General features: G+C 44.3%; 1 protein-coding gene across 1 annotated transcript; it reads left to right on the forward strand.

Moving 5' to 3' along the window:
* Nucleotides 1-3,912: 3,912 nt before the first annotated feature.
* Edn1 (endothelin 1) lies at nt 3,913-9,912 on the forward strand. Its single transcript, XM_051170493.1, has 5 exons — nt 3,913-4,437; nt 6,047-6,215; nt 7,523-7,681; nt 7,833-7,946; nt 9,593-9,912. The coding sequence occupies exons 1-5, from the start codon at nt 4,374-4,376 to the stop codon at nt 9,693-9,695; spliced, it is 609 nt and encodes a 202-aa protein (XP_051026450.1). The 5' UTR covers nt 3,913-4,373; the 3' UTR covers nt 9,696-9,912.
* Nucleotides 9,913-23,209: the final 13,297 nt, after the last annotated feature.

Genomic DNA, 23,209 nt, shown 5'->3' on the forward strand with positions numbered 1-23,209 from the left:
GAAACAAACTTAATCCTTAATGACAGGTCCGATGACACATGGATGGACAGTAATTCAGCAAGAGTGGTGAGCATGCCTTGCCGCTGTTGGTTTTAGTGGGGCAAGCTTTGGGGATGGGCATTTTTCTTTCTAAAACGATAGCTTCATGTGTCTTATTACTAAGAAGAGCGGTGGTATGTAATTTTCTGGCTGGGAAGTTGGATCAGTTGGTAAGTAACATGTTTGTGGTTTTTTTTTTTTTTTTTTTTTAAGCCTGAGTTTGTATTTCCCAGCATTTATGTGGCAGCCAGGCTTGGAGGTTTGTCTCTGTAAGGTTTGGCACTTAGTTCTTAGGGTCAGAGACAGGTAGGTCCCAGGCCTTGCTGGCCAGCCAGCCTAGCCAAAAGGTGAGATCCAGGTTCAGTGAAAAAGCATGTGTGCATAATAAATAACATGGAAAGTGGTAGAGGAAGACACGAGATACCACCTCTAGGTGCCCCTTTATATTACATGTGTGCATGTACACCCATGCCTACTCTCTGTCTCTCTCTCATGCACACACACACACACACACAGAGCATACAAACATACACTTTCCTAAAGTTATTCAAGTAAAAGAAGCAGTTTTGTTAACAAGAAAAAAAATTTTAAATGTACTCACATCACACAAACTATGGCAAAACAAACAAACAAAAAACAAAACAAAACTGTGAAAGAGGTTTCCTGGTGACACAACCTTTTAAACTGAATGTAAGACATACTTCATACTTTCTTTTCTTTTCTTTTTTTTTTTTTAATGCATTGGATGCATTCCTGTGGGATAGTAACCATCATTTTTTGGATTAAAGGGAGAGAGAAGCTATCTGTTCACAGCTACCACATGCATGCAGTGTGGCCCAAGCACAATGACTGTAGTGCACAGCATTTCACTGTCTGTATGACAGGCACCTGCACAGACTGAAGCAGGCTCAGCGTCTGTCTGCGCAGCTTCACCTTGCCCACAGATAAGCTCGTTTCCACTCGGCCTCAAGCAACTGCACAGCTATTCTCTTCCTTGAACAAAAGGCAACATCTCACACACCAAATTTATTGGCTTGGCAGAGTTGCAAGTTTTATTACGCAAAAGTTGAGAAAGACCAAAGTCGAAGAGTGCTAAAAACAGTACACTCTGCTACTGTGTAGCTTCTGTATTTGAGGCTCAGGGTGTTTTATTTATAGCTATCTATTAATATGCAGCCAAAGATACAGAAAGAAAAACATAATAAAAGCAGATTTATCAGGCAGTTTCCCTGCATTCAAGGGTAACGTCTTGAGCAGGAACAATAAAGCCAACAAGGAGCGGTTGTATGGGAGGGAAAAAACCATCTCGCTTGCTTCTTTTCTCCCTCCTGAAGGGTGGTAAGCTGCAAAGTGTGGTTTCCCTGGGACTTCTCTGAAGAGTGGAATGGACTCAGGGAAGGCATTACCCTTGTTCTAACACTTCCATGCACTTTTCTTCCTTTCTTCAGGCCTTCAGCCTCTCTAATAGTAATATCTTAAGTGCAGGTGGGTGGGACCATCTAACTTGTAAAACCGGTTTGCTGTCCTCCCCTCCTCTTGGCAAATTTTATCTGAGGACGCTGCCTAGAGTAGCTTCCCTCTCTGGGCTTGAATGATGGCTCCCCCTTCCTTTCATGGGAAGGTAAGGGGGTGCTGCTGCAAGGGTCAGAGATGGAGAGATGGGCAGGGAGGCAGAGCTGACCCTTCTGTCCACACACAGTGTATGGACACACAGGCCTAGGGAATTCCGGACAAAACATGAAAGGTAGATTATACCTGTAAAGATGGGGCCCTCCCAGGCCTAACAGCTTATTTTCATTTGTAATTTGCTTTCAGGAGCTTTAGAAGAGGTGGGTCAGAGTGGAAGGCTGCCGACATTTACTCTTCTATTTTGAGTATATGTGCACTATGGCTAGACAAGGCGTGGGTGGGCAATCAGGAAGACACCTGTACCGCTCCCCTTTGCTTCCTTTCTCCCCTTGATACTGGTGCCCCTGGTACCTGCAGAGGTTCCCCCAGCTGAAGGATGCCTTTGAGAACTGGGTTGGGCATTTCCGGGGTGAGCTGAGGACAGGTTGGTCTGGACAGTTGCCAGTGTTTGGCCAAATTGGCCAGAAGATGTAGGGGGTAAGCGGGGAGCATGAAGTTGTACAAGTTTCCCAGCTGCCTTTCTCCTGCTGGTGAGAAACTTGGACTTTGGGAAGGGTGACATCAACTCTTCCGTCCTCCAGATCACCCTGAGGAGCTAGGGTGGGCAGAGCTGGCTTCCTGTTGGGGCCCAGTTCTAGGGGGTAGCAGTCACCCCCTGGGCCCCCTGGGGGTTGGGCTGAGGTAAGCAATGCAGAGGCAGAGAGGCCTGCCAGTGGCCCTGGGCCTCAGGTGTGGGCGGGGGATAGTTCTTGGTTCCGGCTTCTTCTCCAGTGTCTCCAGGCCTTAGCAGTGTCTCATGAGGGACAGACTTCATTAGGGACCTGGCACTACTGCTGTGTCCTCCCCTGCTGAGATTTCCTAAGAGGTCACCCACTGGGCCTAAGCCTGTCTCTGTCCACAGCTTGGGTACTGCTATCCAGTCTGCCTCTTGACTGTAGAGGTGAAGATACGGTTGCCTAGGCTCTCCCTGTGTGGGTCTTGTATTAGAAAGAGTCTGTATTGGCTTCTCAGGCCAGGGAAAAGTGGAGTCAAACAAGATGGCACGGAGGAGGGGCTTTTCTGGCCACATCCCTAAGTCTTCGTATAGCTCCTTGAACCTTTACAGGGAAACCACTTTGAGGGGATCCTGGGCTCCTCCCTTTCCACACTTGAGAAGTGAAGCCTATTGAAAAGCCCAAGGTGTTTTATGTGTGTTTTGCTCCATTCATTAAGACATGTTGTCACCTGTACCTTAATAACCCGTGGGCACCCAGGGGAGGGAGCATTTCATGGCAAAATAGACAGGAAACTGTTTGGAAAATGTAAACACGTTATTAACCGGTGAGGTATATGATCCGATCCACTTATTCAGCATAGGCGTCCCTCCCTCCCCCACACTCCCCTTGTAGCTACCTACCATGCACAGAACGCTGGGTTTGCCAAAGTAAAGAGACTCTTTCTTTTCTTTCGTATGTGAGGCGGCGGTGCCTTTCTCTGCCCTTCTTTCTGCCCGGCCTGGCCACGGCTTGTTTCCAATCATTTAGAAGCCAAGCCTTTAATTGTTTTATTCTACTAAAACATAACCCCCCCATAGCTCTTCATCTCCCCCTGGTGTTCGTTTCTGCCATTTCTCAAGATCTGTAGTTATAGCAAGTGCCAGTGAGAGGCTGGGCACAAGTATTAGGGGGGGTGGAGGGGGGGCGGGAAGTAATTATAATCAGTGATACTAGGGAGAGAAGGGTACGCCTGACAAAACCATAAAACCATATTGTTGCTATCACTATTATTTAGTTTTCCTTCCTTGCTAACTCCTTAATGAGTCTTTCTTACCTCAGATGCTAGGAACTTCAGTTAAAAAAAAAAAAAGACTTGAGGAAAGGGGGCTTAGAAAAGCAGACTGATCTTCCAAAATAATCTACCGTCCCCCTCCCCAAGCACCAGGGAGTGACGAGCAAAGAGGACGAAAGAGGACGAGTGTCCCCCCCCCCTTGTTTGATACCGACTAACAAATTAGAAAGACATAAAAGGAAAATGAAGTGAACAATGATCAGCCCCCACCCCCACCCCGCCCCACCCCCGCGCGCACAATACAATCTATTTAATTGTACTTCATACTTTTCATTCCAATGGGGTGACTTTTCTTCTGGAGAACCTCTTGATTCTTGAACTCTGGGGCTGGCAGCTTGCGAAAGGGAAGCGGGCTGCCGCTTGGTGCAGGTTTTGCAGAGGTCTCTGTCTAGTGGGTGTTTTCTTTTTCTTAGCCCTGCCCCTGGATTGTCAGACGGCGGGCGTCTGCCTCTGAAGTTAGCCGTGATTTCCTCTAGAGCCGGGTCTTATCTCCGGCAGCACGTTGCCTGTGGGTGACTAATCACACAATAACATTGTTTGGGGCTGGAATAAAGTCGGAGCTGTTTACCCCCACTCTATAGGGGTTCAATATAAAAAGCCGGCCGAGAGCTGTCCGAGCCAGACGCGTTCCTGCACCAACGCTGCCAGCACTACCCAGACTAAACTGCTGTCCTAGCGCACTGCCTCCCAGGCTGCCCGCGACGCTTTCGCTCCGGTGAGAGGGCCACTTGCTGCGGACCGCGCTGAGATCTCAACAACCAGAGGCGATCACAGCGACCAGACACCGTCCTCTTCGTTTTGCACTGAGTTCCATTTGCGATCGAGTTTTTTTCTTTTTTCTTTTCTTTTTTCCCTTCTTCTTTTGATCCCTTTGCAGAATGGATTATTTTCCCGTGATCTTCTCTTTGCTGTTTGTGGCTTTCCAAGGAGCTCCAGAAACAGGTAGGCGCCACTTGCGAACCTTTCTGCTCCAGCGCTGTGCTGTTCTCTCTTGTTTTCCAACCGTCGTTTCTTTCTTTTCTTTTTTTCTTTTTTTAATTACTGAACCTTGAACAGCAAGTGCCTTGCAATTGCTTCTGCGTGCCAGAGAAAGAAATAAAATCTCTGTTTGAGTACAACTAACTACAACTGAATATCACACACCTTCAAACTAACGTTGTAGCAGTATTGCTTAGTCGCTACAACTGAGGCAATGATCTATTTGAAATAACGCGTGTTTAGGGTTTCACGGTGCATTTAGGAATTTATTCAAACGCTGTCTTGAAAGTGTGTTAACGTGCAAACTATTTAAACACTCCAGCTTAAAGCCAAGGAATTTTCTTCAGGTCACGCAAGCACAAAGTGAGTAGTCACCTGCCGATCAACCATGTGCTGAGTAACCCCGCAGGCGGTTTCAGGGCGAAGCACATGTTTTCTTTAAATTTGTCACTATTGACTTAAGGTTTCATTTGGCAGGTTTTTGGCATCCTCAAGTACTGTAGGCTCTATTCTCAGTTGTAGTCACCTGTCCTGGGAGGGGGGCTGGGGTCATTCCTGCCTGAATTAAGGATTTAGACAGTGCGAGCGCATCTGCTGGTTTCTCCTCCCACCCTAATTTTTTAGGGTCAATGCACTTTTTTTTTTTTTTTTTTGTTTTTTCATGACCCTAACCAAAGAGAAAAGATGTCAAAGGGATGGAATGTGTCTGATCGTTTGAAGTGAACAAAACCGCGCAGATAAACTGCATGGTTAAATTGTCCATAGAAAGAGGCGATGCTGCCTTGGGCCAGAGGGAGGTGTCATGTCCCATGCAAGCTGTGCTGCCCAAAGATTCCAAATTCTGAACCCACAGAGTACTTCCCTAGGTCCCGGGCTGTTGCTTCTCTTCTTCCTTTAGTGGCAGCTTGTCTCTCACCTGCTGTGACTATTGTAAAGTTCATTTCTCTTCACCTCCCCCCCCCCCTGGGGTCTAGCCTAATGTCAAGAGGCACCCAAATGCCATCTAGACCACTTGTGCCCTTACACAAGCTGGAAAGTGGTGGGTACTCCTAAGGAGGTTATCCTGAGTAGGGAAAGTGGCCCCAAAGCTAGGAATAGGAACAGGCAGTCTACCTTGTTTACTTGTGGCCACTAGCCAGTTTAATCTATGGGAGCTGTGCCATTCTAAGTCTCAGGTGTGGACTCCCTAAAAATTCTACCAGACAGTATCATCCCCCCTTCAAAGTTTCTTCAGAAGGCTGGGGCCGTTTCTCTCCCCTCTCTCTCTCTCTCTCTCTCTCTCTCTCTCTCTCTCTCTCTCTCTCTGTGTGTGTGTGTGTGTGTGTGTGTGTGTGTGTGTGTGTGTATGTAATCTCCCTGCAGGTGGATAAGCCAGCCAGGGTAAGGGTGAAGTCCTGTTAAGCATAGAGAACAAAGAAAGCCCTTTCCTTCTGTTTGTGTTTCTGGCTACAGGCAGTTGTGTGCCTTGTCTGCTTCTATTTGCGCTGCAAGATCTGGCCTGAATACTGTGATGCAGGTGCTCACTCTGGACGTCTGACGAGAGACTCACCCCCAACCCTCTTTCTCTTCACAGCTGTCCTAGGAGCAGAGCTCAGCCCCGGAGCTGAGAATGGAGGGACGAGCTCCCCTCCCAGCACATCCTGGAGACCCCGCAGGTCCAAGCGTTGTTCCTGTTCTTCCTTGATGGACAAGGAGTGTGTCTACTTCTGCCACCTGGACATTATCTGGGTCAACACTCCCGAGTGAGTCTCTAGAGGGCATTGTAACTCTAGGCATCCTTTTACCGCTCCGGCTTTCTGGAGCCTGGAGCCCAGGCTGGAGTTCCTGTTGTGGGACCTCCTGGCTTTAGCATTTCTGAAGACAAAAAACAAAAGTGCCTTCTAAAGGGAGCGATGCTGATTGAGACAGGTCAGCTTAGTGCTAGCCATCTAGGAGATGGTCTTCTGAGATGCTGGGAGTCAGGCAGCTTACTGTGGGGGAGATGGAAGGGGTTGAGGACGAGCAGGGAGGGGCTGTGCATTTAAAGGCAAGAGAGGAATAGAAGGATTTAGCTGGAGGCTCTCACTGTGGGTTTAGTGGCCAAATAGCCTAAGTCCTATGTAGGCAAATCTACGCTGCACTTCTCAGAAGAGCACACTGACATCTATTCCTTTCTGGAGTAGATGTTGCAGAGAGTTGTAATACATACATAAAGAAAAATGAAGAAGAAACAAAAAATTTGGAGTCCCCTGTGCAGGAATGAGCTGGTAGCAGGGCTAGAGCTGGGTCCTAAACTTCCTATTTTTCTCTTTTCTCTTTAGAAAAGTGTATTTCAGGTCAGAGGACAGAACACTGTCCCTAGGTTTCTCTTCCACCTTCGGAATGAGCACAGGCTGTTTTACTCTCGGCCCCAACACTAGTCCACTCATCAGAAAGAACAAACGCATTTATTCAATCTACAATAGCGGGCCAAGTTCCAAACCAAACGAGACCCAAACCACTTAGTTGTGTTTCTACCAAGGAGAGGACCATAGTCCTTGTGAGAATTGAAATTGACTTGTTGCAAGTTATTGGGGGAGCATTTTGGCACGAAGCCCTTAATAAGGCAATCAGTTTTACCAGACTCCAGGAGCAATGTGCCAATGTGCCTCGCTCCACCAGGCCGCTCGGCTAGCGTTATCACACATGACTGGAGGAGAAAATCTTGTGTTTTGGTTTTGCTTCAGTCCCTCTGTTTTCTGCCCCCACAGCCATATCATACTAGAGAAGGGAGAAAAGACAAAGCAGAAACCCAAACAGAGGTGTAATTTGGAATAAAACCATGTCTAGAAGAAATAGAATATTGTTAAGGACTGAGATGGGAATTTCGTTGACTCAGAAAAAAAGCGTTTGTTTTTCCATTTGAAGAAGTACACTGAGGACCACTGACAGGCAGACATGCCAAATGGCTTCCATACTTTGCTATCATGAGCAGTCCAAGTGCTCTCTGAATTGTATGCCCAAAGAACGTGTCTTTTGAAAGGTTATTAATTAAGCTAATATCTTTTTCTCCTCTCGTTCCATACAATAGGCGTGTTGTTCCATATGGACTGGGAAGCCCTTCCAGGTCCAAGCGTTCCTTGAAGGACTTCCTTCCCACAAAGGCCACCAACCATGGGAATAGATGTCAGTGTGCCCACCCAAAGGACAAGAAGTGCTGGAGTTTCTGCCAAGCAGGAAAGGAACTCAGGTGAGTGGAAACCCCGTTGACCGCCAGTTAGCTGTCCATCTTCCTATGAGACTGCCTTCTCACCTTAGAGAGTAGCAGAGACATGTAGAGTCCAGGTGAGTCTCAGCATACCGTTGCTAAAATGGTTTATTTACCCCACGTGTCTTCACAGAGCCCAGAACACCATGCAGAAAGGCTTAGGAGACATCGGGAAAAGAGACGCTTATTCCAAGCCGGGAAAGAAGTCTATCTATCAGCAGCTGGTGGAAGGAAGAAAAGTCCGAAGGTAAGAAGCACACAGGGCCTATTAACCTGGATACCAGTCCTAATCCTTCCTAGTGGGAATCGTCACGGTCTGCAGACTTAGCAGAGCAAAGGGTTCTTCAGCTGCTTGAGTACAGACAGCTCCCACCGTGTCTCAGTACACACTGTTCGGTCTATAGGTGCATCTTCCACACTAAAGGGGCAGCATTAGCAGCTGAGCATATCCAGTTATTTTCCTCCGTCTGGTTCTTTTCTGCTCGCCTCAAGAAACTAGAAATCATGTCAGGGAGAAGACATTTAAAATATTTATGTATGAGCCGGGCGTGGTGGTGCACGCCTTTAATCCCAGCACTCGGGAGGCAGAGGCAGGTGGATAGCTGTGAGTTTGAGGCCAGCCTGGTCTACAAAGAGAGTCCAGGACAGCCAAGGCTACACAGAGAAATCATGTCTTGAAAAACCAACAACCAACCAACCAACCAACCAACCAAAAAACCCACACCACAACAAAAAGAAAACCCAAAAAACAAAAACAAACAAACAACAACAACAACAGCAAAATTATGTATGTTATCCAAAAAAGTAGTAGTTATTCAAATGGCCAAGGGGGAACTAAAGCCATTAAGTAAGGTTGGTGAGATTTAGAACATGCCACTTTTCAGGTTTATCCTATTAATATTGTTTAAATATGGAAATCTGAAGATCCAGTGGCCTTCCCTTGATTCTTGTGGCACAGGAGATAGCTGGATTGAGCAACCCCACAGGGTGGCTCCAAGCAGCTTCTTGAAGATCCTTGCAAAGTCTAAACTTTTGAAACTGAGAATGTGGGGTGGTGGTGGTAGTAGTGGTAAGGGACCCTTGTACATACCCGGCATATACTCCTGTCTCTAGAAGCTTCTCCAAGAAATCCAGGGGCAAGGTATTCCAAGACCAAAGTGTTCCCAGTCCAATGTGACCATGGGGAAGGGCTTGACCTGAGGAGGATCAGTGCCTGTTTGTTCCTTTGTTTTATACCAATTTTAGTAGTTGATGCTACAGTTCTTTTTGTGTTCCTACTCATAAGTGCACGCACACACGCGCACACACACACATGCATGCACACACGCGCACACACTCGCGCACACACGCGCACACACGCGCACACACACACATGCATGCACACATACACATATGTTCAACACATACACACACACACAAATTAAATTATACAGTCTTTAAAATTGTGATCAAGTATTCGCTCAGGTCTTCCTACAATCTCTCTGTCTCTCTATCCACCTGTTAGCGTCTATTTCTTAGGTGTTGTAGAAGGTGCCAGTGTGCTTTTTTCCATGGAGGCATGGGGTAGGATGAAGCTATTTAAACATAGTGTTTAGTGCTTAACTCCGCTTAGACATTCTCATAGGCTTCCTCTCCGCAGTGCTAGGCATAAATGGCTGGGTTTATTCACACAATAGTCATTGAGACTGCGTGAGAATTTATCAAAGAGCACCACACTGTCACAACTGGTATAAAACGCCAAGAACTAGACTGAGTATGTTTGTGCTGATTTCTAATTTTAGATGTTTCTTTAGCCAAGGAGTGGTTTCTTTCTCTCCCTCCCTCCCCGCCCCTCTCTCTCTCTCTGCGTGTGCATTTAAATAACATTTATTTTCCCTTGTCCTATTTTAATAGGTTGGAGGCCATCAGCAACAGCATCAAGACATCGTTCCGTGTCGCAAAGTTGAAAGCTGAACTCTACAGAGACCAGAAGTTGACACACAACCGAGCACATTGACTACAGAGCTTCCTGGTGTTGTGGAAGGCACCACTTCTGTCGAGCAGGCCCCGTGGCTGACTCTGAACTCTCCATGCTGGCTGGGATCTTAGCAAGAACAGCCGTCTGGCTTCTACAGTTTCTCGTTCCAACTGGCAAAGGACCAGCATCCCTGCTCCAAGCATTCCAAGAAAAGTTGAGGTGTTCCCCAACCTGTCTTTATTTGCATCTTCTGGTAGTGAACTGCTTTTTGCCTCTTCTTGCTGTGTGAGAAAGACAGCGGACCCCTCAGAGAGCAGGGACGTGGTGCCACTCTAGGTGCCATCACCCAGAGAGCAAGGCGCTTCCACATCAGAGTTCCTGCAGAAAGTCCTTAGGGAGGGTGTGTGTCTGACTCAGGCGCCTGGTACATTTCAGGGAGAAACTCCAAAATCCATGCAAAAATTTTCTGAGGAATACACAAATTAAAAACATACTGGAAGGACAAACACTTGAGTTAAAAAAAAAAAAAAAAAGAAAAGAAAAGAGGACCAAAGACTTTCTTTTTGAGTCGTAAAATGCAAAACTCAGAGCAACTGTTACTACTGTACATTAGGATGCGCTTGGTGAACACGGATCTACCTCACTCTTCTGCACTGTCATGCATAGTCCCCACCTCTAATTATTGTCTCCCTGAACTCGCTCCTCTCCGGCCACCAGGCTCCCAATCCATTGTACTGAATCCTCACCTCATCGAAGTCTGGTTCAATCTGTCAGGCAGTAGTAGATTCCTATGCTACTTTCTGTGCTAATCTGCTAGCTCTGATCTATGAGAGAATACGGCCCCTGCCCTTGTGACATTGGGAAGCAGAGTGGTTACAGAGTTGTTTGTGAAAGATGTTGAAAATCTGGCTGTGCCTTAGAGCAGTGAAAGTACGTCCCTGTCTGTAGCTGGCTAATGGAAGAGGATAGATTGAATTTTGATGTACTTATTTTTTTTTATAGATATTTATATTCAAACAACTTATTCCTTATATTTACCATGTTGAATATATGTCTGGGCAGGCCATATTGGTCTATGTATTTTTTTAAAAAATGTATTTCTGAATGAAATTGAGAACATGCTTTGTTTTGCCTGTCAAGGTAATGATTTTAGAAAATAAATATTTTCCCTACCACTACTGATTTGTGGATTGCTTGCCAAAACCCTAAGAAGTGATAATCCGGAAGGGAAATGGTTGAAGATGGCTTTATAGGAAGGTCGAAATTAGAAAAGAAGTTGGATTTCGGCTTGATTTAAAAAGGAAACGATATATTTCTTTTTAAAATATCGCTTTTATGACTATTTGACCTTGAAAGGTCTTGTAATAGGAAGGAAATGAAGGATTATTTAAAAAAAGATATATGATACTTAATATATGCATTTGTACATTAGAAGATGCTTTTGGATTGTGTTAAGAAACACAGAATGAAAGCTTTAAATCTTGTCTTCCCATGAAGTGCAGCATTTGCTTCTCCTTTACCTGCCTGTATCCCCAGGGAGGGTGACCATTAGCCTGGCGTCTCCAGCTGCTAGACAGCATCCAGCAGTTTAAGCGGACGGGTACTGAGAGGTGCTTTCCCCATAGTCCAGGGCTGGAGGAAGGAACGGAAAGATGACCCTCCCGTACAAGCAGCTATCAGAGCTCCCCAGCCCCAGGGCTGAGCTGCTGTGCGAGCAAGGCCTGCCTGTGCCTTTTATTTGCTCAAAGGAAGTATTTTGTTTATTAAAGAACACTGAGAACTGTTACTTCTTCCAAGTTCAGGACTGGCTGGGTGCCCCAGAAGTTGAGACACTAGGAGCTGATTTTAAGACACTACTCCAACACACACACACACACACACACACACACACACACACACACACACACACACCTTCCCTTCTTTGGCTTTGCCAAACTACTGGCCAAAACAGTATTGCAAATGGTCGTAGCAACAAAGACTCATAAGAGCTTGATGGGCTTCTAGAATCTTCACTGCCTTTCTCTAATAGAGGCTGAATGAAGATGTTCCCAGAATTTAACAAATACTAGCTGTTAGTGACTACTGTTGTCCTAACAGTGGCATGGTATAGAAAGATGTCAAATGACAGTCTCTGGCTTGCATGGTCAATGTCCTGGGCAGTTGACTGCAATTCTTTTTCATCTCCTATGAAATTATTAACACGGTAAAGTACTGTTTAAGGTATATCAAAGAAGAGTGAGTGCATCTATTTTGCTTCCCCTAATGAGCTGCTTGCCGATGTATCACTGGTGGGGGTTGGCAGGGGGGGCTTCCTAGAGCCCTGGCTACTTCCACAAGGTACTTGGCCTGAACTTGGCTACCATTTTATATCAAGGAAACTTATGCAACCCTCTGCTTCAGCAGCTCCCTTCTTCATTCAATGAGAGGTGGGGAGGGGAGGGAGGCCCTGTGTGTGTGTGTGTGTGTGTGTGTGTGTGTGTGTGTGTGTGTGTGTTTCTTCTTTTTTTTTTTTAATAGTTTCAAGAAAAAGTCAAAGATGAAGATGTTGAGGTAGCAACGAAGGCCAGAGCTTAGAGAACACTAGTTTAATGCATGCAAGAGGTGCCGGGATGAGAGAAGGCGCTGGATCAAACAGCTCAGAGAATGGTACAAATGGAGTAATGGAGCTGTCACTGTTAATCGGTTGTCCTTTGCTCTGTGATTACTGCTTCAGTAACTGGTGAGAAAACAGAAAAAACACGAAGCAGCCCTCTCTGGGATGCGGAGCAGCAGTAAAGAGGTTGGGAGGTTCGTGGGCAATTTACTGTTTTCAGGCACATGCAGGAAACTTTCGACTTAGTAGTATTCAACCCAACCCCTCCCCACCCCCTTCCCTCGCTAGCCCCCCCCCCCCCCCCCCCCCGCACCGAAAACTGAGAGCTTAGCTCATAGGAAGGTCAGTTGTGCCTCCTCTCAGATTTCCAGAAAAGTGTGCTTTCTGGCAGTATGCTTAGGACAGATTTTTTTCTCTTTACTCTTAAAGAGCCAGCAGGGCTTTAATCTCAGGAGAGTAGAGCCTGGGCAGGAAGCTGACCTTTGGCAACACTGGGGAGAGGATCCCACTAATGAGTACTTCCTCTTCCCCAGGGATTAGTTTCTCTGCTGATGAAAACCATTGGTCTTAATTCCACCTGTGCCTCTCCAGAGCACAGGGAACTCAAGGCACTCCGGTCAGCTCAGCTAGAGTTCCCTCAGAAAGAGACTCCTTGCTAACACCAATTTGGAGCTCCTTCCCCCCCACTTCCCCCCCTCCCCCCGCCCCTGTAAATAAAGCAGAGGCCCAGAGTGGGAGCTGAGCTGAAATCACATGGCAAGCAAGGGCATCTCCAAAGCTCAAAGGCCTGAGCACCACAGAGCAGGCTGTTTCACCCGGAGGTCCCTGAAGGTAAGGTAGAAGAGACACTCAAGCAAACCTTAAAAGGGAGTTCTGGGAGCCCAGGGCTGGGAAGTAAAGCATTTTCCAGGAAAGCTTCGCTCTGATAAAGTTAGCTGACCCAGCTGGAGCTAGGCCTCCCCAGCAGAGCATTTGCTTGTCTTCCACCAGCCCTGGGCTGAAATCCTGGCACTACAGGGACTGGGTAGAGTGCTGGGAGAACTTTGAAGGTGTGTATGTGTGTGTGTGTGTGTGTGTGTGTGTGTGTTTGTGTATGTGTGTGTGTGTGTGTGTATGTGTGTGTGTATGTATGTGTGTGTGTGTGTATGTATGTGTGTGTGTGTGTATGTGTGTGTGTGTGTGTGTACTATCGCATTATTACATGAGTAGCTAAAGAAACTTTCAATTTTGCTTTTAGATTCCTTTATCAAATAAAACTCATACCAGTCAAAGGGAATTCTTTTAGTGAGCTGAAATTTCACTCTATACTGCTAGACAGTGTTTATCTTCTTCCTAAAATCCTGAAAAACACCATTTTTAACCCCAAATTCTCAACATGTTACAACAGCTTGTTCTGGACGGAATCCATCCATTCTCTCCCCTGTGTACACATGCAGTTCCTGGGCTTCTAGTCTGAAGTTCAGGGGGGACGCACTGCTTTCCCTGTGAGCCCTTCCAGTGTATGGCACTTTGTCTGCCACCCCATTCTCATCATTTAAAAGCACAGCGGGCAGAACGCTTGCAGGACCGGGCAAGACCCACCCCCACCCCTGGTGTCACAGAGGGCTTTCTTTATCAGCCACCGCTGTCCATGAAGCCAAAGCAGGGAAGAAACTGCTTGGTGACTAGCATGGCCAGGATCACCATGCCACTTCAAATGCTAGGCAACAATGAGGCAGAGAGATAGGGTCGATATCACTGGATACAACAAAGAGAAAGGATCAGACCAGGGGGACGCTGAAAGGCAGAAAGGACGCATTGCTGCCATCACAGGATGCTGATATCTCGGGATACAGACCTTCCGGACTCTGAAAGTAGTCTTGCCAGCTCAGAATGTCCTCTTTTTTCTTCCCTTTAACATTCTGGGGAATCCCATGCCCCCTCTGCCCACATTTCTGTGGAAGTATTCAGGGATGTTATTCACAGTATTGAGCTACCACTGGCATTGGGTTAGGACAAATTATAGGGCAGGCCGCAACTGAACCCCAACAGGACTAGGTATGAAGTCTATAGATGCTGAACTGTGAAGAGGGCATGTGGTCTAAGGAAGGGGCTGGCCACCATGTGAAGTGTCTAGAATGTTTATTCTTAGGTTTGTTGATCAACCAGGATTGAAATAATTTTCAACTTTTCACAAGTCATAGTAATGTCAGGTCCCTGTGTATGTGTGTGTGTGTGTGTGTGTGTGTGTGTGTGTAAGTGTATGTATGTGTGCATATATGTGTGTATGTATGTCATTGTTTCCACAGCATCCATCACTGAGGGGCACACCACTGTCTCAGGGGTCACAGGAGTCCAATGCCCATCACCTTCATAGTTGTCCCTCTCACTAGGCATGTCCCCTTGCTCATACCCTGGGATCCTTTGGTAGAAGTAGAAATATTGGGAGGTCTCCTTTTTCTCCTTGTAACCATTCAGCAGACTGATTTTATAGTTGTGTTAACTCAAGGCAGAGTGTAGACAGAGGACCTGCTAAGAACCTGCTTCTGCTTCAGAAGGACCATTGAGGAAGATGCCACTTAAAAAGCTGACTCTTTCCCTCTCAGGTCAGCTTTGGGCCATAAAAGAGTGAGGAGGTGGCTTATCACTTAAATAGGCTGCATTTAATGAGTATTTGGCAATGCTCTTGTTTCTCTGAAAGCACAGGCTGTGGTGGGCAACAGAGGCACACGGTCACTATGGACCAGGGTAACTCTCGAGGAAGGCCATAATTTAGAGCCACCTTAGTTTTGGCTCAACTATAGAATCATTATCTGAGAATCAGGAGGAAGTATGGGCCTTCCCCAGTGTCTCCAGCCTATAACATACCAACCAAAAGATGCTTACTCAATGAATTTATAAACATGAACATAGATTTTGGGTTTGATAAGCTGTGGGGAGGCTGATATCGTTCTTCCAACTAGATGTAGTTAGACTACAGAAGATTTAGAAGGCTTCTGTATGAAGCTCTCTTTGGAAAGTTTATATGACCTGGATTCTCTTACTGAAGTTTATCACTAGCTGTGGACCACTGACTCAGTAGGGAATTCTTTCCACATCTCTTGGTTCCACCTGTTTTAGGCATTGCTCTCACGATAGCATTTCCTCAAAGCTTTGTTCATGACCAGTAAACACAAATGTAAAATGAATTTTAAAATGTTTCTTGTTATCCTTTGTTTTTTTTTTTTTGATGTCTTTCATCATTATCTTCTGAATATAGAATTTTAAAAATTGCCACCAGTTGGGACAAGAACCAAAAAAGAAGGGCCAGAGTAAAAGGAAAGGTGGGAAATGATAGAACTTCAACACTGGGCAGACTGGGTTTAGAATTTGTAGTCATGGGTATCTTCGATCATGTCCCATAGTAGAGAGAAGATTATGACGAACTCATTGTACCATCTACCAGCTTTAATGAATGTCAAGCTATGATTGATGCTATTTCATCTACCTACAGCATACATCCTACCCTCCCTTCCTTGATTACTTTGAAGTTAATCCCAGCTACCATTATTATAACATCTGTAAAGTTTTGAACATAGATATAATGGCTATGGTATGCTTTATTCAACCCAACAAAATGTTGAACCAGTCAATTGGATGTGTGTGTCTATAACTTAGAAGGGACAGAAAATGTTTCCAAGTCCATGGAATATGTTATAATGTCCAGGGCAAATGCACATGGCAGCTGACACTACACAGTATCTACTGGCAAATGCACATGGTAGCTGACACTACACACTATCTACTGTGTAACAGATGCATTTGGCAGGGGGAGCTTTGCAAGTATCAGTTCACATTTCACAACACCCTGTGAAGTTTTTTTTTGTACTATTTTGTTGATGAGGAAACTCCTTGAGTTAAAATTTCTTGAAATTAAGTACCAAGTTATCTAATGCTAGACAGCTAGTAAGAGTTACAAATTCACATCATTTACTCATTAAGGTTTTTAGTTCAGGAAAAAAAAAACCCCATGGGATTATATAAACTCCTCTGTAATAAAAGAGAAAGTGTCTCGATATAAGTGAGTATATACCATTTAACTCTTTTTGCTTCTGGGTGAACTCACTCATTATGATAATTTCTAGTTCAATCCATTTGTCCACAAATTTCGGAAATTCCTTGTTTTTAATAGCTGAGTAGTATTCCATAGTGTAAATGTACCACAGTTTCTTTATCCATTCTTCTACTGAGGGACACGTAGGCTGTTTCCATGTTCTGGCTATTATGAATAAGGCAGCTATGAACATGGTTGAGCATATGTCCCTGTTGTGTGGTAGAGCATCTTCTGGGTTTATTCCAAGGAGTGGAATAGCTGGGTCTTGAGGATGCTCTATTCCCATATTTCTGAGAAAGCGCCAGATAGATTTCCAAAGTGGTTGTACTAGTTTGCATTCCCACCAGCAATGTGGACAGGACATTCTCCACCGTTAAGTGGAGAAGGAGATCTGACTTTCACACAAACTCTGGTGCCCCATATTTGACCATGTCCCTTGGATGGGGAGGCCTGGTGGCACTCAGAGGAAGGATAATAGGTCACCAAGAAGAGACTCGATACCCTATGAGCATATACAGGGGGAGGAGGTCCCCCTCAGTCACAGACATAGGGGAGGGGAGTAGGGGGAGGAAGCGGGAGGGAGGGAGGAATGGGAGGATACAAGGGATGGGCTAACAATTGAGATGTAATATGAATAAATTCATATAAAAATAAAAATAAAAAAATAAAAGAGAAAGTGGCAGGTGAGGAGGGAAGGGACAGTCTAGTGAGAAGAGAGAATGAGAAATGATCCTTAGGTCCACACACTAAGCAAGATCCCACACAAGAAGATTTGAAGGTCAATCAAAGGCATGGAGACTTCTCATCAAACTGTTCTGTCTACAGATGATTTGATAGAGCAGCCTGATATGCTCACACTGTTGATTCACAAGGAAGGTAAACAGGAGTCTGGATCAGTAAGAGATTACTTTCCTATATTAGAATTTAGCCAGAATAATTAACATAGCAGCACCAGGGATCTTAAAGAAACTCAACCGAAACAACCAATGCAAACACTGTGGCTCTGCAAGTGGTGCTGGTTTTTCCTTTAAGTGATCTTGCTACAGAGCAGAGAGAAGAGTTAATTTAATGGCAGTGAAAATCTTAAACCAGCATAACTGTCACAGAGAAATCCAAAATGGCATTTATTAGATTGAAATTTTTGGATTTTTTTTTTTTTAAATGAAAGAAAAGCAGTTCCCACAGAGTTTAACTAAATTTGGGGATTTTTAAACCTGATTTGTATCCAGTATTATAAAATATGCAATAAACGTCTGTTCTTAATCAAAAGTAAAATTATTTTATACTCAAAACACCACCATGGTCACAAGTGTCTCCTTAACAGATCAAGAATTCCCATGTGATTTATGAGAAAGAACTGCTTAATTTACACACCAACTTGGTTGCCCTATGGGCCTGGAGAGTTTGCTAAGATACAATTAGCAGTAGGCGTGGCTGTGGACGCTGGTCTCTGGTTTGGTCCCTAAGAACTTGTCCATTTTGCTTTAATTAAGGTCCACTGAGTGCCCTGTTGGATGAAAGACAACGTGTACTAGACAATTAAGGGGATAATTTTATTTAGACTGTTGTTCATTAGTGAAGAATGTCTCATGAAGAGAAGGAGGACGTGGAGTTTATAAAGGTAGATGCAAGGGGAGCCACCGACGAGCCTTTCAGGATTATGGAGGAAGGAGAGACAAGGCTTTCTCCATCCGTTGTAGAAATACAGAGGGAAGCAGTGAGAGTAGGCTGGCTTTGGGTTGACATTTTTCAGAAGACAAAAAATGAAGGTGATTTCTTGAGGAACATGGCGCTCAGGTAAAATTCAATCCTCCTTTTTGTTCAAGGTGAACACCATTCAACCCTGAAATGCTCCGGGATGCTCAGCATCTCATGAGCGGGGTGAAGGTCTCTGCATAGTTTCTCCAAGAGTGTGGCATTGTTCCTGCTAAACCAGTTGTACCATCTGCGTGACAGTGATGATGGCAAAAGTCAGAGTTTACGGCACCTTAAAAGAAAGATGCAGCTGGGTGGCAGTGGCTCGCGCCTTTAATCCCAGCAGTCAGGAGGCAGAGGCAGGCAAATCTCTGTGAATTTGAGGCCAGTCTGTCTACAGAGTTCTAGAGAGAGAGAGAGAGAGAGAGAGAGAGAGAGAGAGAGAGAGAGAGAGAGAGAGAGAGAGAGAGAGATGCATTTATGAGAAGGGAGCCATTACCATAAAGGTACATTCAGAGTTGGGAGTCAAATCCTGAGGGTTAGCAGTCCAGTGGATTCTAAGATGAGGTTTATTGGAATCAAAGCCTGGATTCTGGAAACCCCAAGAAGCCTGGTTCTGAACCCCTCCCCAGTATGGCAGTTAAAGAGCCCCCAAAGAGGAAAGAGAAAAGGAAGATGATAATTTCTTCAATGTGGCCACACTGGGAGGAGGAACAAATAAAGACATTGTGTGGCCCTCAAAGTCCAGGAGGCTTAGGTTGAGTTTAGCTTTAATAGAAGACAAGAGCTCTGTGTAATTGAGTAGCCGTGATTGAGGCGTATTCCTGACATTGTTGACCCATCTCCATATCTACTCAGTCTGTTCTGTAAGGTATAGTCTGGATAACATGTCAGAACTATGTGAAATATCTTCCTGGGAGGCAACTCGCCCCTTTGGCTGGTGCCAGGGCTTCAGCCTTTCCCTTCCCGCCCCCAGTGCAGGATTCCTGGAAGGAAATTTTAATTCCTTAGGGGCAATCGTTTCTACAGTCTGACAGCCAAAGCAACTGGCACAAGTGTCTGTCTTTAGAATACCTTCTTTCTTGCCAGAATGGTTCTTTACTGAGGAACTGCCTTTTCTGCTGGAACTGCAGAACTTCCAGGGGAGGTGCTTGGAGCTCCTGGACCAGGTTATCTGTGCCTTTGGAGACTCTGTGTCCAAGGTTTCTTGCTGAACCTTTGCCAGGAGATTCAAGGTAGGATACAACAGTGAGTCCTTGAAGGGATGGATAGATGTAAGATAGAGGAAAGACTGTATGTAGGACTAAACCATACAGTGCATTTTCAAGGGAAAAAATGATTGGCTATGGGGACCTGGAGCCATGACCTGGAGTTCCTGAGCAATCTGGGAACTAGGTCAAGTGGCAGAGAGAAAAATTAGAAATGCCAGTTTGAAGGATTAAGGCTAGACCTTAAAAGGATCTGGAAGGATTGAAAGTCAGATAAGGGTTGGCAACTTGGGAACACAACACGATCCACTCTGATTGACAGATAGGTACAAAAACTGGTTTTTCCACATATGCGGAGCAAGTCAATTAAAATTTCATTAAGCAAAACGGAGTTTGCATATTCATCAACTGCCTGCCATTTGAAAAGAGCTCTAGATTCCTGCAAAGCAACAAACAGGACAATAATTGGGTCACCTGAAGAAGTGTGTGTCTGATGATTAGCTTCTTATAAGACACCAAAGGTCTCACAGAGGTATTTAATTAGGTATAGCAAGAATGAAAATTTACCAGGCAGACTTTCTGAGTTTGTTGTTTGAAATTCTCATGAGGAATTCTAGACTTGGAAAAAAATTATAAGTATGTGTGTGTGTATATATATATACACACACACACATATATATGTATATATGTAATATTTTTCTATCATATATATCATATATGGTATATTTGATATATTAATTATGGTAAAAAGATATAATATACAGTATATATTATATATATGATAGAAGTATATATGATATGTATCATATAGAAAAGATAAGCCAAAAGCTCACTCCTAGATTTCACCTGTAGTATCTATAAGTTTAGAAAAAAAATCTATTATGGGTCCCCTTAATATCATATGATTCTGCATCTGCCAAAAAGTTACCCCCACGTGCAGATGTAAGGCTGAGGGCCTAAGCTGGAAGTCGGGTCTATTTGCCAGTGAGGGCCTTGTCAGGTCATCTTCTTAAAGCTAACCTGACTTCTTTAAAAGTTTCTGGTTCTACCTGAGTAAATAACTACTCTCAAGTATGACATTGATGGCAAAGTCCTTAATTTTTTGTTTTGTTTTCCCCACTGGGTAGTTCTTCTTTTTTAAAATAATTAAAAATTTAATTAATTTATTTAGATTGCAACTAAATTGTTATACATCACTTGTATTCCCCCATTCCTCCCTCCCACCTGCTTTCATCTTATTCCTTCTCCTAGGTCTATGACAGAGGGGGGCCTCTTCCCTACTCCGTGGTCATAGCCTATCAAGTCTCATCTTGGTAGCCTGCTTATCCTTTCTCTGAGTGCCACCAGACCTCCCCACCAAGGGGCAGTGGTCAAATATGGGGCACCAGAGTTTATAGCGGAGTCAGTTCCTGCTCTCCACACAGCTATGGAGAATGTCCTGTCCATTGGCTAGATCTGAGTAGGGGTTTGATGCTTACTGCTTGCATTGTCCTTGGTTGGTGCAGTAATTTGAGCAGAACCCCCTGGACCCAGATCTGCCCATCATGATATTCTTCTTGTAGATTTCTAAGATCCTCTGGATCCTTCTATTTCCCCATTCTCCTACATTTCTATTACCTAGAGTCCCAGTAGGATGTCCTCACATCTATCCCAATCTCCTGGTAAATGAAGACTTCCATGGACATGCCTTTTGGACTAGTGACCAATTATAAGTGAGTATATACCATGTGAGTCTTTCTGCTTCTGGGTTAACTCATTCAGTATGATCATTTCTAGTTCCACCCATTTGTCCACAAATTTCGGGATTTCCTTGTTTTTAATAGCTGAATAGTATTCCATAGTGTAAATGTATCACAGTTTCTTTATCCATTCTTCAACTGAGGGACATTTAGGCTGTTTCCAGGTTCTGGCTATTACAAATAAGGCTGCTATGAACATGGTTGAGCATATGTCCTTGTTGTGTGGTGGAGCATCTTTTGGGTATATTCCAAGGAGTGGAATAGCTGGGTCTTCAGGTAGCTCTATTCTGTTTTCTGAGAAAGCGCCAGATAGATTTCCAAAGTGGTTGTACAAGTTTGCATTCCCACCAGCAATGAAGGAGTGTTCCTCTTTCTCCACATCTTCGCCAGCATGTGGTGCCACTTGAGTTTTTGATCTTAGCCATTCTGATGGGTGTAAGATGGAATCTCATAGTCATTTTGATTTACATTTCTCTGATGAAAGTCCTTAGTCTTATAACCACAATTTCCAGTTAGGTCACAGCAACAAGAAAGACAGTTCCTTATGAAACTTATGCAAAGAATTATGTTGCTGTAAAAATAAATTCTCAACAGGACTTCCCCAAATCCAGAGGAGTGCCAGGCAGAGAAAGGAATATATTACTTATGGACATCACATTCAGTTATTAAAGGCAAGTGTTGCATTTTGCCTTTAACTTGCCAGGATTTATAGTAGCTTATGTGGAAAAATAAGTGGTCCTTATATATATGTAGAACATAGGATATTCCCTCCTAATGAATTCTTGTTCCACTCAGTCCTGAGTTAGCAGCTTGTGTGACTGTCTGCTCCTGAGGTCTGAGAATGTTGACTCAGCCTATTGCTATGTTCTCAGCTTCAAACTGACACCATCAGAAGCCTGGACCCAGAGTGTCTGCCATAGTCCTTTTGGGCAGGGCTATGAAGGGACTTTTCTACCTTGAAGATCAAGAGCTCTTGCCCAGAAGCTCATTTCCAACACCTCCCTTGGATGTATCAGAGAAAAATGAAAACTATCTGGATGGTAAAAGGTGTGTCCCAGTCATGGTTAATTTATTACTGGTGAGAGTAAGTTGACAGGCCAACATAAGAATAATGCAGCCAACAAGAAGAGCCGGTTGTTCGTGTGGCATACAACACAAGGCAATAAAGCTAATCCCAAACATTTTCTAAAAAGCAGTCCTAGACATAGTAATTTGTATTTTCAAGGAAGAGCTGATATTTTCCAGTTAGGAAAATAAACAAGTATTATTCTCATTGGTTTAAAAAAAAAAGTCTTTCAAGGGACTGGAGAGATGGCTCAGTGTGTAAGAGAGCTTACCACTCTTGCAGCGAGCCTGGATTTGGTTCCCAGCACCCACATGGCAGTACATCCCTGTAACTCCAGTTCCAGAGAGTCTTACACCATCTTCTGATCCTGACATGCATGATGTACAGAATGAATGCTATGTTGGTGAAACTGTGTGAAAAGAAAAAGCAACTAATGCCAGGTTTGCTATTATATTATCAGAGGGCAAAATTGATGACCATAGACTGGGCAAATGCCAACTGAGATAGAAAAGTCATTACATTAGGAGTCTTTGTACTGTTTGAGCATAGGCATCATCCAGGAAACCCACAGTTTGCCCACAGCTAAGGGAGCTTTGCTGTATACTGACCTCTAATGGAGGGGAGGCAGAGCTGGCACTGTGATGGATATGGGTACACCATAGAGAGTGGTGGCACCAAGAATTCTCCCAGAAACTTTGCAGATGACCTAGAAAGATTTATAACATTTTATCCATACCCATTTTTCCCTAAGGAAAGCCAGATAAGTCTCCCAACATTCTAAGGCCCCTAGAAAAGTTCAAAAATAGTTTTGGGCACAAAGGATGTCATTAAGATGTGATCTTAAGGGCTGGTTGGATAGTTTGGCAAGTAGAATCACTTGCCACTCAAGTCTGAAGACCTCAGTCCAATCTCCAGAGCCCATGGTAGAAGGAGAAAGCAGCCTCCCACACATGTATGCTTCCCCATACACACTGTATACACATGCACACGTACTACTAATAATATGTCATTATAATTTATACAAATTATAATTTTAATTTGTATAAATTATAAAAGCAATAATAATATTATTATAAAATTTTTTATCTCAGGAAGGAAAAAACAGTTATCAGGAGATTTGAACACTTAATTAAGCTAAGGTGATATGTTAGCTAAGAAACAGCACTTAGCTATCTATTTA

This window comes from Acomys russatus, chromosome 3 (assembly GCF_903995435.1).
Source record: "Acomys russatus chromosome 3, mAcoRus1.1, whole genome shotgun sequence".
Taxonomy (NCBI): Eukaryota; Metazoa; Chordata; class Mammalia; order Rodentia; family Muridae; genus Acomys; species Acomys russatus.